Source organism: Alternaria atra (assembly GCF_907166805.1).
Source record: "Alternaria atra isolate CS162 genome assembly, contig: 32, whole genome shotgun sequence".
Taxonomy (NCBI): domain Eukaryota; kingdom Fungi; phylum Ascomycota; class Dothideomycetes; order Pleosporales; family Pleosporaceae; genus Alternaria; species Alternaria atra.
In genome coordinates this window covers 1464431-1477405 of record NW_025091331.1, presented here as the reverse complement: position 1 = coordinate 1477405, position 12975 = coordinate 1464431, and the positions used below count along the sequence as shown (strand labels likewise).

The window sequence follows — 12975 nt, the reverse complement described above, 5'->3', positions numbered from 1 at the left end:
CGAGGGATTCGATGCCTTGTAGTCCCTGTAGCTCGCGATTATAGAAGAGAACATAGAAAGACGTCTTGTGCGCCTGTGGCATTCAAGACAGTTGTTTGGTCTGAGCGCATAAGGAACAGCAGCAAGAGGTTGTGAGCGTTGTTACACCATGGATATCAACTCGCTACTATCGCCATCGGATTCGCCTGCGGGCACCCCAACACCGCAACCCGCCCCTACTATTCCGTCGCCGTCATCACTCCGATCCCCGGGCAAGCGTACACGGCGCCAAATGCCGTCGCGAACACCCTCGGGTCTAAGTCAACAGATTAGATCCTCTCCGCAACCGCCCCAGACGCTCCAACAGCGTGTACCATCCCCAGGGTACGCCCACATCGCGAATGGCGCAAGAGCAGTGCACAGTTCCATGGGCACCCCACAACAGATAGCATCCCCTCGCGATGCGTGCATGACCCCTCCGAACCCCATGTTCCGGCAAACATCGACACCGGGCATGGATACACTGGCAGGTAGGTGCCCGCTTTCTTTGGTGTAGTGGTACAGCGCTGCAGCCAGCCCCGGTCCGATGGAACTGCAGCTTCAGAGATGCAGGGAGAAAAAGAACGCAACAAGCGACTGTGGATGGCTAGCTCACAGGGCCTCTACTAACATCTCTCCAGATCTTGCCAGCATGCAGCAACAACAAGCTGCGCGTCAGAACTCTGTAGTCCACCAGCGGCCTGTCACGTAAGTCCGTCATTTCTACCGAGTTTTTTGTCCGCCCACATCGTGAGACCATGTTTGCACCTGCAGATTTACAGGTAGCGCGCATTGTATTTTGTGGGGCGAGCAGTGACGTCCGGGTGTCGCGCTTGCCCGTGGTCACGGGTTATTGCCCGTTCCGGAAGCCTAGCTTTGTTGCGCAAACTCCACTACCAAACACTGACCACGTCCCAGACTTCAACACCTCGGACAAAACCTCTCCGGTGAGTCTGTAGCCAGTATCATGTCCGAGGCTTCGCCGCGACCGCGCAATTTCATCACTCGCTCTCTGGATCAACAGCACATTGACTGGCTCAACCAACTGGACAAGACACTACTGGAAAATCCGTTCGATTATTATAGCCATGTCTCACTTGTCACCACGCTGCACCAAGGCCTTCAAAATCACCTTGCCTCGTTCGATGCGGACCCAAGCGCATACGAGCTGGTGCAAACTCTGCGCGATGCCTATAAAACCATGTCTGACAAGTATCCGCTTGGCGAGCTGTTATGGCATTACCGACTAAACGATGAGAAAACTCTGGCCAAGGATGTGGAGCAGCGCATGGGCGTGCTAGAATTGCACAAGCAAGCCACGCAAGAGGAGCCTTATAGTGCAAAACTTTGGGCAGCATACGGCGAATATGTGAGCTACCTGGTCGCTTGCTCTTGGGATCAAATGCCGCCAGAGGAGTGGCCTGAAGAGGAGAGGCTGATTGGTCGGGAGCTCTTCCAGCCTCAGCTGTTATTGCATGCGCTGCAAGAAGGTGCCGAGAGAGTCAAATATAACCTCCAAGAAAGCAACCTCGTATGGGACCGCTACTTGCAGGTCCTGGAAGAAGACCTTGAGAGAGAAGGCTTCAGCCAAGAGAAGGCGAAACGAGTAGCCGCCATCTACAATGATCGCCTAGGTCAACCACATGCAACATGGGCCAATACACTCAGCAGATATTCGTCGTTCAACTCTCGCTACAATACGAGTCATTACGAGCAAGTAATGGACGAGGTGGTGAAAAACAACACACACATCAAACAGCAATACGCCAATCGCGAAGAATATGAGTTCAAACTACTACAGGCTATCCAGGCGGGCGACCAGGCTGCCGAGTACACCGCCATGACACGGTACCTTAAATGGGAGAAGAGGACTATGGGTGTCTACAGCTTCCACCTCGTCAATGCGCTCTATGAGCGAGCCACGCTTCGCTTCCCGGTAGATCCTTCAATATGGGAAGATCACGTCGAGTTTCTTGTGTGGCAAGACAATCGATCGGTAGATCTACTCAACGTTCTGGAGCGTGCGACTCGCCATTGTCCTTGGTCCGGATCACTCTGGTCCCATAGATTACTGACACTCGAATCGGAGAACAAACCCTTTGAGGATCTCGAACTTGTTAAACACACAGCTACTGGCTCCGGACTCTTGGAACATACCGACCTAGACGAGCTCATCAAGGTACAACTCGCCTGGTGTGGATACTTGCGGCGAAGAGCTTTCGACGACCCCAGAGCAACAGAAGACGACGTGGATGTAGCTGAGGTCGGGATCCGGTCTGCCCTAGAGTTTGTCCGAGAGGTCGGCATGAAGAAACATGGCAGGGAATGGACGGACCCGAAGTATCGTCTCGAGCGTGCTCACATGAAGTTCTGGCTTCAGCGCGGTGAGATCGATCAAGCTCGTCAGATCCAGGAGTCGATCACGAAATACCAGGAGGACTCGTACGACTTTTGGTATCGCTGCTACATCTTTGAGATGCTTCTGTGGGCGCCACACGCAACTAGGAATAAGCAGAATGCAGGCCAGCCACTATTGCCGCCCACTCTGGCTACCGCAATTCTGGAACGTGGCATGAAGCGCTTGCAAACGATCGATCACCCAGAGCTGCTCATCGACATGTACATCAGCCATTGCGAACAGCACGAGTCAGCGTTGAAAGTACGTAGCGCGACGATCGAGCGACGACGAGCCGAACGCATCGTATCTGTCCGGAGAGAAAAGGAACGGGCACTCGCGGCTGCCGCAGCTCCACCGCAGGGCACCCCAGACAGTCAGATCGCGGAGAGCTCGACGAAGCGGAAACGAGAGGACGGCGACGAGGACGCAATACTGAAGAAGAGCAGAACCGCGGAGACTGAAGAGTCTTCCCATGCCGTCAACGGCCAGGCAAGAGGCGTGAGCGAAGCACCCTCGGAAGCTCGTTCTAATGGACTAAAACGGGATCGCGAACATACGTCAGTTATCGTCAAGAAGTTGCCACTCGATACCACACAAACCCGGATACGCCAATTCTTTACCGATGCAGGTACAGTCCGCAATCTAGTACTGAAAGAAGAGAAGGACAGTCTTACGGCTATTGTGGAGTTTGAGTCCCCAGAAGAAGCCGACTACGCTCTAAGTAAAGAGGCGAAAGGATTCGAGGGCCACAACATATCGATCGAGCGAGGCCAGAGCACGACACTTTATGTTACGAACTATCCCGCGCACGCTGATGAAGCCTGGCTACGGAAGCTCTACAGCCCGTTCGGAGAGATTATTGGCATTCGCTTCCCGTCGCTTAAGTACGATGCGCACCGCCGCTTTTGCTACGTGCAATTTGCTTCAGCGGAACAAGCGGTTGCTGCAACACAGCTGGATGGTACTGATGTTGAAGGATTGAAGCTAATTTCGAAGATATCTGACCCTAACGCCAAGAAGAAACGTGATGGCGCCACCGCCGAGGGTCGCGAGGTCTACATATGGCATCTCAACTTCAAAGTCAAGGAGAGGGAGATCAGGGACGTCTTCTCCAAATTTGGCAAGATCGAGAGGACCAAGTGCCCAACTATCAGGTCTACCGGCAACAATCGTGGCTTCTGTTACGTTGTTTACGAGACCAAGGAGAGCGCCGATGCTGCAGTGGCGGAAATGCATGAGAAGGAGTTTTGGGGCCTCAAGATTATGGTTGAGATCGCAAGTGATCGACCTGCCACGAAACCAAAGGTGCAGTCGACACTTGAGAACACGGAGAACTCAGCTGCTCGTGAAGGTACTCCCGGACAGAGTGATGCTGTCGCCGAAGCCGCTATCAAGCCTGCATCTTTCATGGACCGGTCCATTGCAATTCTCAACCTCCCTGACACTGTTCCTGACGTACGCATCAAGCCGCTTGTCGAGCAGTATGGCTTTAAGAAGATCAAGCTCGAACCTCATCATGGTGGTGCAATCATCGAATTCACGACTGTAGAGGGCGCTGGCAAGGCTCAGTTCGCACTTGAGGGCAAGGACTTTGAGGGAAGAAAACTGCGCATCGGAACGATTCAAGACCTGAACAAGCAGAAGGGAGAGTGGAAGGCGAGCAACAGCTTTGTACAGCCAAGCCGTATCAACCGACCTACAGCGGCTCGTGGTGGACGTGGACGAGGAAAGCCTGGTCTTGGTCGTCCAACTATACCAAAGGGCGCTACGACTACTAACGGTGAGCCGAAGAGTAACGCAGACTTCCGTGCGCAGTTCTTGAAAGAGCCTGCCAAGGAGGCAAACAAGGACAATGACAAAATGGAAGAGTAATGGCAGGGGATGGGAAATGGTCGCATGTCAAGACCCATACAGGGCTTGATTGGTGTTTATCAAGGAGCGGGTTTCAATGGCCTCTAGGGTTCTCTGCATACTTTGGCGTTGAGGATTGCTTTCTCATGGGTCGAAGCCGGCATGGATGGCTTTCGATGTCCACTTTCCTCCTAGTTTGGTGCTGAGCACCGTATGTATGTAGTGTAATATAATGAGTGTGAAGTATCTCTGAATAGAACCTGGTTGATTGTGGTAAATGTTGCAAGAAGACGGAAGAAACACATCGATGTGATTTCGCACAGGAATACTGCGACGGTTGTCCACACACCTGGTTTGAACAAACGTCGGAACTATATGTAACTACAGAGCCACTCTCATAGGGGAATGACGTGCCCCTCCTTTATCTATGTAAAAGATCCGGTACCCGAAACCAGACCCATTCGAGCGCTGTTTTCCCAGTTTCTCAGGCGTAGAATTCTTGCTCGATATTGTGATATAAGAGTTGCAAGGGAAGAAGGGCCTTTATCACTCGACTACATGCCCTTCGCTTCATTCAGCAGACCCTGACTTCCGCTATTGTTCCACACTGGGTAAACATCATACTTAGCGGAACGATTGACGAGCAAGCTTTGCACATGTGATTCCAGTGGCGCGGGTTGTCATGTAACGCAGATGCATGTAAGTTGGAATACCGCGTCTTATTGATAAGACAGGATTCCAGCCACGCAAGCTGCAAGCACGACAAGCTCACAATAATTGCACGTACAGAGCTGAAAGGTCCCGAAGTCATAGTTACACACTGACAGGTATCATCTGGGCTGAGCGTGAGGGTGAACTGAACAGTAAGCTTGAGCGAGTGACGATTCCATTGTCTCATATCGATTTGTCGCTAACATCCCCGTGAAAGCTGGAGCCTCCCGGACAGGTTACGATGGAGAAAATGAGTGTATCTCCATCTGAAAATGCCAAATCAAGCTGTGGCAGGAGCGGCGGCGCCAACAACCGTCTTGCCAGACATGGTCTCAAGACGCTTGAATCCGCCATGCTGCTTGACGCCCTCCTGCAACTCGACCATCCTCTTCTGATCGCCAGTAGGGTCATTGGCCTCCTCCTCAAGACCCCAAGCCAGGTACTCGTTCGTGTAGTTGGGCGTGAAGCTGTCGTCCAACACGCCAAGCCTCTTGCCATAGCGCGTGACCTTCTCCCAGTCCCGCTGGACATTCTGGAGATCAGGACTGAAATAAGCGAAGCTTCGCTCAAAGATCTTGCGGTTGGTCGGCGTGTTCATAGCGGACTTGAAGTTGCAGAACTCTTCCCAGGCTTGGTCGGGAGACGCGAGGACGAAGTCAGTTGCGCGCTTGCATGCGCGAAGGAATGCACGGACTTTCTCCGGGTTCTGTTCGATGAAGGCGTTGTTGCCGATGTAGAGGATGCTGCAGAAGCAGCAGCAGCCAAGTTGGGCGAGTTCGTCGATACGTAGCATCTTTACTTCGTCACGCGAGCGGTTTTGGCTGACGAGCCACTCTTCGAGCTCGACCATCTGGACGTTCTCAAGACCAATGCCGGCATCGATTTCGCCAGTGATGATGGAACGCGTGACGTTCATGCCGACACGGACTGCCTGATAGTCTTCGGGTGACATACCGTAGTGCGCAGTGAGTTCGTCGAGTTGAATCTTGCCGAACTCGCCGACGTAGCCAATCTTCTTGCCCTTGAGGGTGGTGAAGTCGGTAGTAATACCGGACGATGTCAGGTATACAACGCCAGTGAATGGCTCATTGAGCAGAGAGCCGATTGACTGGACTGGAAAGCCACGAGCGGCGGCGGCGAGGGTATGGATCATAGCCTTGAAGCCAAGATCGACCTTGCCAGAGCCGATAATCTCAGTCACATCCTGGGATTGTAAGCTTTTAGAAGAGACACGTCATACATTAACCGTACACTTGGGTCATTGGGCTCAAGAAGTGCGACCTTGATGCCTTCATCTTTGAAGTAGCCCTTGCTCTGAGCAAGGTAGAGAGGGGCGTGGTAGGGCGTAGCGTGCCTGTTCACCGTCAGCATACACCTCATTCGACCTAGACGCAAAGCGCACCAGTTGGTCAAGAAGGTGATCTTGTCAGTCGACATCTTGACTTAGGTGCAGATGCTGAGCTAGTCAGTACGCCAACATAGAGGGGAAGGGGTCATCATGAAGCAGCAGTAGTCCTTCGCGCTGGAATTATCCAGATCAAGTTTGAACGGTATGATCTCAGAACAAGCCATCAACAACCAAGCTTCCTCGTGAGGACTCCGGATGGCTGATGGCTTGAACACCCGCCATGCTTTGCTTCTGATGGTTGAGATGGGTACCTGATGATGCCATATTGGGCACCTTTTACTTGACCGAGATGAAATTCTGGTTTGCGAAGAGCAAAGCTAGCGTGGCCTTGCTGTGCTGGTTGGATGATAGCATCGTACCAAATTGGTTTCGTTGCGAGGAGTTGTTGTACTATGATTTTGAAAAGTAGAAAAGCGATTGAGGACGCAACTGAGAACCACAATTAAGACCGGACACTTATACTTTTATCATGCCTCTATCTGTTGAGAACGAAGGTGGGTAAATTGCTCACTGCAGATGCATGTGTGACGGGAGATAGCGGGGCAGTGAGGGGTACACTTCCTGGGCACGTCAACACACATCACTGTACCACAACACGCGTCTCCCGCATGCAAGACGGAAAGATCTTCTACCCATCTTCATTCGTTCGAGCTTATCCATGGGATATCCGTAAGCCGTCGTGCCAATGCAGACGGTCGATTTGGGCATATTGGACCATTTCCTTGGAAATACATGGGATGATCTTAACTTTCTCAAGCGAACGGCATACTTTATCGAGATATCCGAGTCTCGCCAACACGGATGCACATGAAGAATTTTACGTCTAGTGGCATGCTATACGTGTCTTGTCGAGGGGTATTCAAGGATACAGACGGCGTACAAGGCCTTGATTGTGATGATCGTGAGTATTGAGGCATACGACCATCCTCTTGTACAGTCGAGGGAGTGGGAGATGAGGTGCAAAGAATCGTGCTTGCTTGGTCATGGGGAGACTTTCCGCGGTATGAAGCTCTTGACCACGATACAAAGCGGTTTGCAATAGTTTGAACCTTCGAAGATCACAACGCTTTAATCCTCTCTTCCAACCATCCATCTAAGCCTCGCCACATTGCACTTTCTCTCCCTTTCTCTTCCAAGCCTGCGCAGAATTGGCTCAACGCCTCGCACCTCTGCTTGACCCAATCTCTTTTCTCGTCTTCACGACCACCACTTAGCTCCCCAGCAATAGCATGCGCGACCTTTGCTTCGCATACCGGACACAAATACGGCGGTTGTCTTACGTCTTCCCTCATAGTACCCGTTCCTTGCATGTTACACGCATAATATACACAATGCGCGATCCCAAAGCAATGCCCTAATTCATGCGACACCGTGCGCGCAAGCCGTGAGAACCATAGCGCCTGGACTTCTTGCACCGGAGAGGCGGGCTTATATGTCGTGGCCGAGACAACGGCCGCTGTCATCGCACCTCTCTTACTTGACTCTCTTTGTTTTTTCGTCACGGGCTTGGCTTTTACGTCTTCCACAGCACACAACTCATCGACGAAGGTTTTACAATGACTCCACGGCCACATGTGACTTCTATCGATCTGCTCTCCCTTTCCTTTGTCCAAGATCGGATTATATCGTGCAGTCTGCACGACAGCCACTCTACTCCCTCCATATGCCCTGCCACAGCAAAAGTCGTCATCTTCAGACTCGTAGATGTCGTGGTCGACCAAGATGACAAGGGCATATGCGTCAGCAGGGAGGATTGAAATGGCCGTATCAAGGATGTCGTCTAGGTTAAGTTGAGCGGGGAAGGCAGAATCCGGCGTGGGACGGACGCGAATTCTCGTACATCGATCTTCATGTGCTAGGCCAACGTATTTTGGTAGGGCGGCACTTCGGTAACGGCTGGCAGACTTTGAGTTAGAGCCCCATGTTGTCCAGGTCAAGGGCTCAGGAAAGAGGTGAACAGGCATATTGTGGTAGAAAGCGGCAAGATACTCGACGAAGAGGTCTGCCGATGGAGAAGATGGCTCTACTTCTCCTGCACTCTTTGATGCTTCATGGCTAGTTGGTACTACCCAGTCTCTCATAAATTCTGCCTTTTTACTGATTCCAGGTACTTGTGCTACGTATAGCCTGTCCCTTCCACCTGACGGTAACAGTCTGTTCCTAGTCCTCGCGTTTAGCCACTCCTTTGTGCTTTGAGGTTCACAATCCGGATCGTAGTTCAGATCATCATGCGGCAGAACTAGAGGAGCAGGAAAGGTTTCCGTCGAGTGAACCTTGGCCTTCTTCAATGCTCGATCGGATATCGTTTCTGCTGCTGCGCATGTCGCAGCATCTGGTTGTTCATATCCTGCTAATTCCGCAAAGGGTGAGGGATCTAGATGTAGGATGGGGTGTTTGCATGTCATAGTAGGTATCGACTAGATGAAGAAGCGAAAGGAGTAAAAAAGAGACAGGAAAGGGATAGATACTGTTGCCTGGAAGGTGGCTGAATGTCTTGGACGCTAGTCCGGCACGGGATCGAAGTCTGCAATTCATGTCTGGCTCGTCCAATGATTCGCGCTTGCGTCATCAAATACGCAGAACAAACTCGACCACTTCCTGCTCTATATTAAATCATGCGCGCTCCGTTCCTTCTGTTCCTTGTGCGCGCTCGGTCGCTGCATCTACCACAGCGGATCATTTCTTCCCCAATAAAGCAAACTGCCTCCAATTGCCAAGCTGTTGAAGATACCAACGTAGTGACCTGCGATCTTGTCCTTCGCTCCATACGCGCTCACAATCACCGTATCCGCGACGGTCGCAACCAACCCTGCCATGACTGCGACACCTAAACTCCTCCTATCTCGCAGCACCAAACCGAAGACTGCCAGTAGAATGCCATTCTGAACGTTGCGGGCTGCTATAGCCGCGACTAGAGCTTTCTTGGTTTTCTGGTCTGCTTCGTAGGTACTTTGGGTTTTGTTGGAACGTTTTGCGGATGTAGGCGATGTGTCGGACTCGCTTGAAATGGGCAGACCGTAGCCATCGGCGAAGAAGGAGGGGTTACGTAAGCCTATTATGCCGAATGGGACAATTTCGAGGGTTGCGATGAAGAGCGCGAGGCATTCCGCTGGTGGAGGTAGGTGGTGGAAGAGGTTGCGGGCTTGAGTCGTCATGGCGGGTGATGTTGACTTTCGGAATAGATTTTCTTGGAGTAACAACACTGTGGAGCTGGATACACGAGGAGAGACATGTTGCGGTCTTATAAAAATTAATGCAGGAGATATGTAGGTGTATGTAGACCTCCTTGGACTCCCATTGGCTGGCGCTTCGGACTTCGGATGCGGGGATCGCAGGGCTGTTGTCTTCTTTCGCGCAGCGTTTCCTCGCACCTCATGGCCACTATACCTCGTACATAACTTCAAGGCATCGATTCGCGATCAATATCTCAATTTCTCTATTAGTGTTTCGGGATACAGGTTTGCTGATATATGATTAGAGTGAATGTACGTCCTTCGAAGACTACCTCATCTTCCACGTACAGCGAGCGCGTCGCGATATCGACACGTCAGATATACAGAATTCTGCGGCGGATACCATGACTTACATATAGGATACTGCCTGGAACGATATATCATAAGAGAGAGTCGACATTCCTCTTTTCAAAGATTTGTTGTACCAGAAAGATGGCCATTGGACTGCAGCCAGTGATTCATGCCGGGAGTGGTGTATATGCTATCGCTCTGTCATCGAATAGGATTGGGAAGTCTGGCTGGGGTCAGTGGATTCTTTGAGGCTGGGCGGTGTCATAACCTTGACCCGAGCAACCACATGGCAACTGCGTCTTTCCGTTCTCTCGTCCTATAAGAAAGCTGTTATCTGAAATATCAGCATCCGCGACCGCATCGCTAGCATACTTTGCCTGGAAATCGTAGCGATATGTGAAAACGGTGCAATTTGCGTCTGCATGCGCGGTGAAACTGGAGCAGGCTTTTGACAGTTCGATTGCGCCTGCTCTTTGAGGGATCTTGTTCGTGTGTCCCACTTTCCTTGCCTTCACTTGACTCTCAGCACCACGAAAGGCTTGGACTCGCACACTTCAACATTCACACGCGTCTTAATTTCTCTAGTCGTACACCTTCGGATATATAGTCAGCTCTCACCCACTCTCCTTCTTACTCTCCACCCACAGACGCTCACTTCTCAACTGCTCTGTCACAACTTACACTTTATAACCCCAAACAATCAAATTGGCCCCGCGCGCCATTTGCGACTTCCTTGGGCAGATCGGTCTGTAGAAAACGTACCTTTTGCTCACCTCTCCACTCACACGCAGCAAACCACACCTCAAACGCTACCTCTACCCGCCTAGTGATTGTACAAGATGGCGACAGCCCCTTCCTTCTGGGCTGCTGGCGGCAACAAGATCAAGACCGCCGACTCTCCAAACCCCAGGATCGCCGAAGCGCCGCCGAAGCCCAAGTCAGACCCTCAGCAGAAGAAGGGTCTCGTACTCAAAGGCATGCCTAACGGTTACACCGCGAACGGCGCGTCGAACGGCACCTTTCCAAAACCTCCTATGGCCACCAATGGCAAAAAGGCCGATTGGGCTGACGACGATGACGATAACAGCTTCATCGCGAAGTTCATGAGCCAGGATCCGACGATTGCCACCCTCGAGACTACCGTCGCCCTGAAAGAAGAGCGGGTAAAGGAGCTGGAGGCAATGCTCATCACCAAGACTCTTCGTGTTGCAGAGTTGGAAGGTGCAGTACAGGACAAGGACTACCACATTGGCGGCCTTGAAGCGGAAGTACAGGAGAAGGATGAGAAGATGGAGATGCTTAAGAAAGAGAACAACGCTCAATTCCTCCACAACCAGGAGCTCTGGTGCAAGGTAGAAGAGAAGGATGGCCGAATCAAGAACCTGGAGGCTGACCTGGAGCAAAAGGTCGAGACCATTCGCAATCTCGAGCAGGAGTCAGCCTCGCTTGTCACAGTGCCCACAAACGACACTGAGTTCACTGAGGATGGACGCAAGAACGAAGTTTCAGAGAGCACCAAAATCGACGGAACTGATGTCGTTATCGAGATGGAGATTGAAGCTGAAAAGACCGCGTCTGAGACTTCAGATAGCTTCGAGATTGTTGATCCCCCCGCGACCGAGGATTCCAAGGAACCCACGGAGACTGCATCGGCTAAGAGGGCTCGTGGTCCATCGTTCGGGGCGACCGACTTTCCTATCTTTGTGACCAAGGAAACGCTGAAGGTTGTTCCTCCGGCCCCGAAGCCCAACACCTTGATCTTCCCGATTGACATGTCCAAGTACGGGAAGAAGTCCACCGCGTCACCTACCACGAAGGTCGTACTTCCATCCTCGCCTATGGCCGAGAAGAACGGTCATACTACACCCTGGGGCCACTCTTCCAGGCAGGCGCGCGATAAGACGGGCGCTATGCCGGAGTTCAACTTTTCGGCCGACATTCGTCACATGCCGCACGGTAAGCGTGTCGTCTTTGGCAACGGTCCCGAGGTCATCGTTAGGCTTGGAGATGTCAAACTGGCGACTATTACCAAGTACGTTTTGATGCAGTGCTCAAGCAAGGCCTTGAAATACTTCACCGAGAATCCTGACGCCTCCTCCTGGGTTCTCCCCGCCGGCTCAATGAACACTGACGCTGCGACGGCGCATCTCAAGTGGATGGATGAGATGACCTATCAAAGCAGGATTTACTCTCTGAGGCTTCAGACTGAGCAGGTCTACGACAAGAAGAATATCCAGATCTGTCGCGCTGCTCGCGTCCTCGGCCTGAACAACATGTACGTGGCTCAGTTCACCAAGCAGTTCTGCGACCGCATCCGCGCTCAGGATGTGTCGTACGATTTCATGAACCTTGTTTGCCAGCTTGCTTATCCGGATAATGATCCGGTTTTTGACTGTCTAGCCAACAACCTTGTCAACCAGAAGAAGGTTGGCAACGCAACGGGTGCGGCTGATCTGGAGAAGCTGGTAGCCAAGTATACGCTTCTGAAGGACAAGGTCAACCAGATTGAGAAACGGATTGGCGGCCGTCCGCGCAAGACTTGGAAGTCGCCAGAGGGTAGTGTGCGTGGCGGTAGCAATGACCGCAGCGGCGGAAAGGGCGGTAAAGGTGGCAATGTCGGACAGTCTGCGCCTAGCATTGTTCAGCCTGCACCTGGCAACAAGCCTGTTGCTCCAGCAGCTGGGGAGACACTGTTTACCACTCTCCATTAGGCCAACACATTAGTATGACACGATCCTCCTAAAGGGTGGTTGCAAGACACGACACAAAAAAAGAAGATTTGATGACTTTCACGACGCTAGTACGATCCGATGCGTTCAAGCGGGAGCTTTGTCCGGCTTGCAGGTCTTTGCATCTACAGCAAAAACGGGTATATGGAGCGACAGCTTGTTTCATTGATAAAATCGTATAGGATCTCTGGACGTTTGGTATTTGGGTATGTCTTCAACGTCATCAATCCATGTTAGGTAGCATAGTTTATAATGTCATCGACAAAATCAACGAATACCTTTCATATGCGATTGACCCTGTGGAAAAACTTGTGAACGTATTTGGCTGAAATTATT

General features: G+C 51.8%; 4 protein-coding genes across 4 annotated transcripts; 2 read left to right on the top strand and 2 right to left on the bottom strand.

Annotated features, from left to right (window-relative positions):
- Positions 1-148: 148 nt before the first annotated feature.
- Positions 149-4288, top strand: ALTATR162_LOCUS10243 (uncharacterized protein; the record flags this gene model as incomplete). Its single annotated transcript, XM_043317879.1, has 3 exons — positions 149-509; positions 660-726; positions 937-4288. The coding sequence occupies 3 exons, from the start codon at positions 149-151 to the stop codon at positions 4286-4288; spliced, it is 3780 nt and encodes a 1259-aa protein (XP_043173814.1).
- Positions 4289-5258: 970 nt separating this feature from the next.
- On the bottom strand, positions 5259-6415 carry ALTATR162_LOCUS10242 (uncharacterized protein; the record flags this gene model as incomplete). The annotated part of the gene is made up of 3 exons (XM_043317878.1): positions 5259-6182; positions 6230-6332; positions 6381-6415. 3 exons carry the CDS (start codon positions 6413-6415, stop codon positions 5259-5261), a joined length of 1062 nt encoding a protein of 353 aa, XP_043173813.1.
- Positions 6416-9049: 2634 nt separating this feature from the next.
- ALTATR162_LOCUS10241 (uncharacterized protein) lies at positions 9050-9541 on the bottom strand (the record flags this gene model as incomplete). The annotated part of the gene is made up of 1 exon (XM_043317877.1): positions 9050-9541. One exon carries the CDS (start codon positions 9539-9541, stop codon positions 9050-9052), a length of 492 nt encoding a protein of 163 aa, XP_043173812.1.
- Positions 9542-10749: 1208 nt separating this feature from the next.
- On the top strand, positions 10750-12621 carry ALTATR162_LOCUS10240 (uncharacterized protein; the record flags this gene model as incomplete). The annotated part of the gene is made up of 1 exon (XM_043317876.1): positions 10750-12621. The coding sequence occupies one exon, from the start codon at positions 10750-10752 to the stop codon at positions 12619-12621; it is 1872 nt and encodes a 623-aa protein (XP_043173811.1).
- Between the last annotated feature and the right edge of the window lie 354 nt (positions 12622-12975).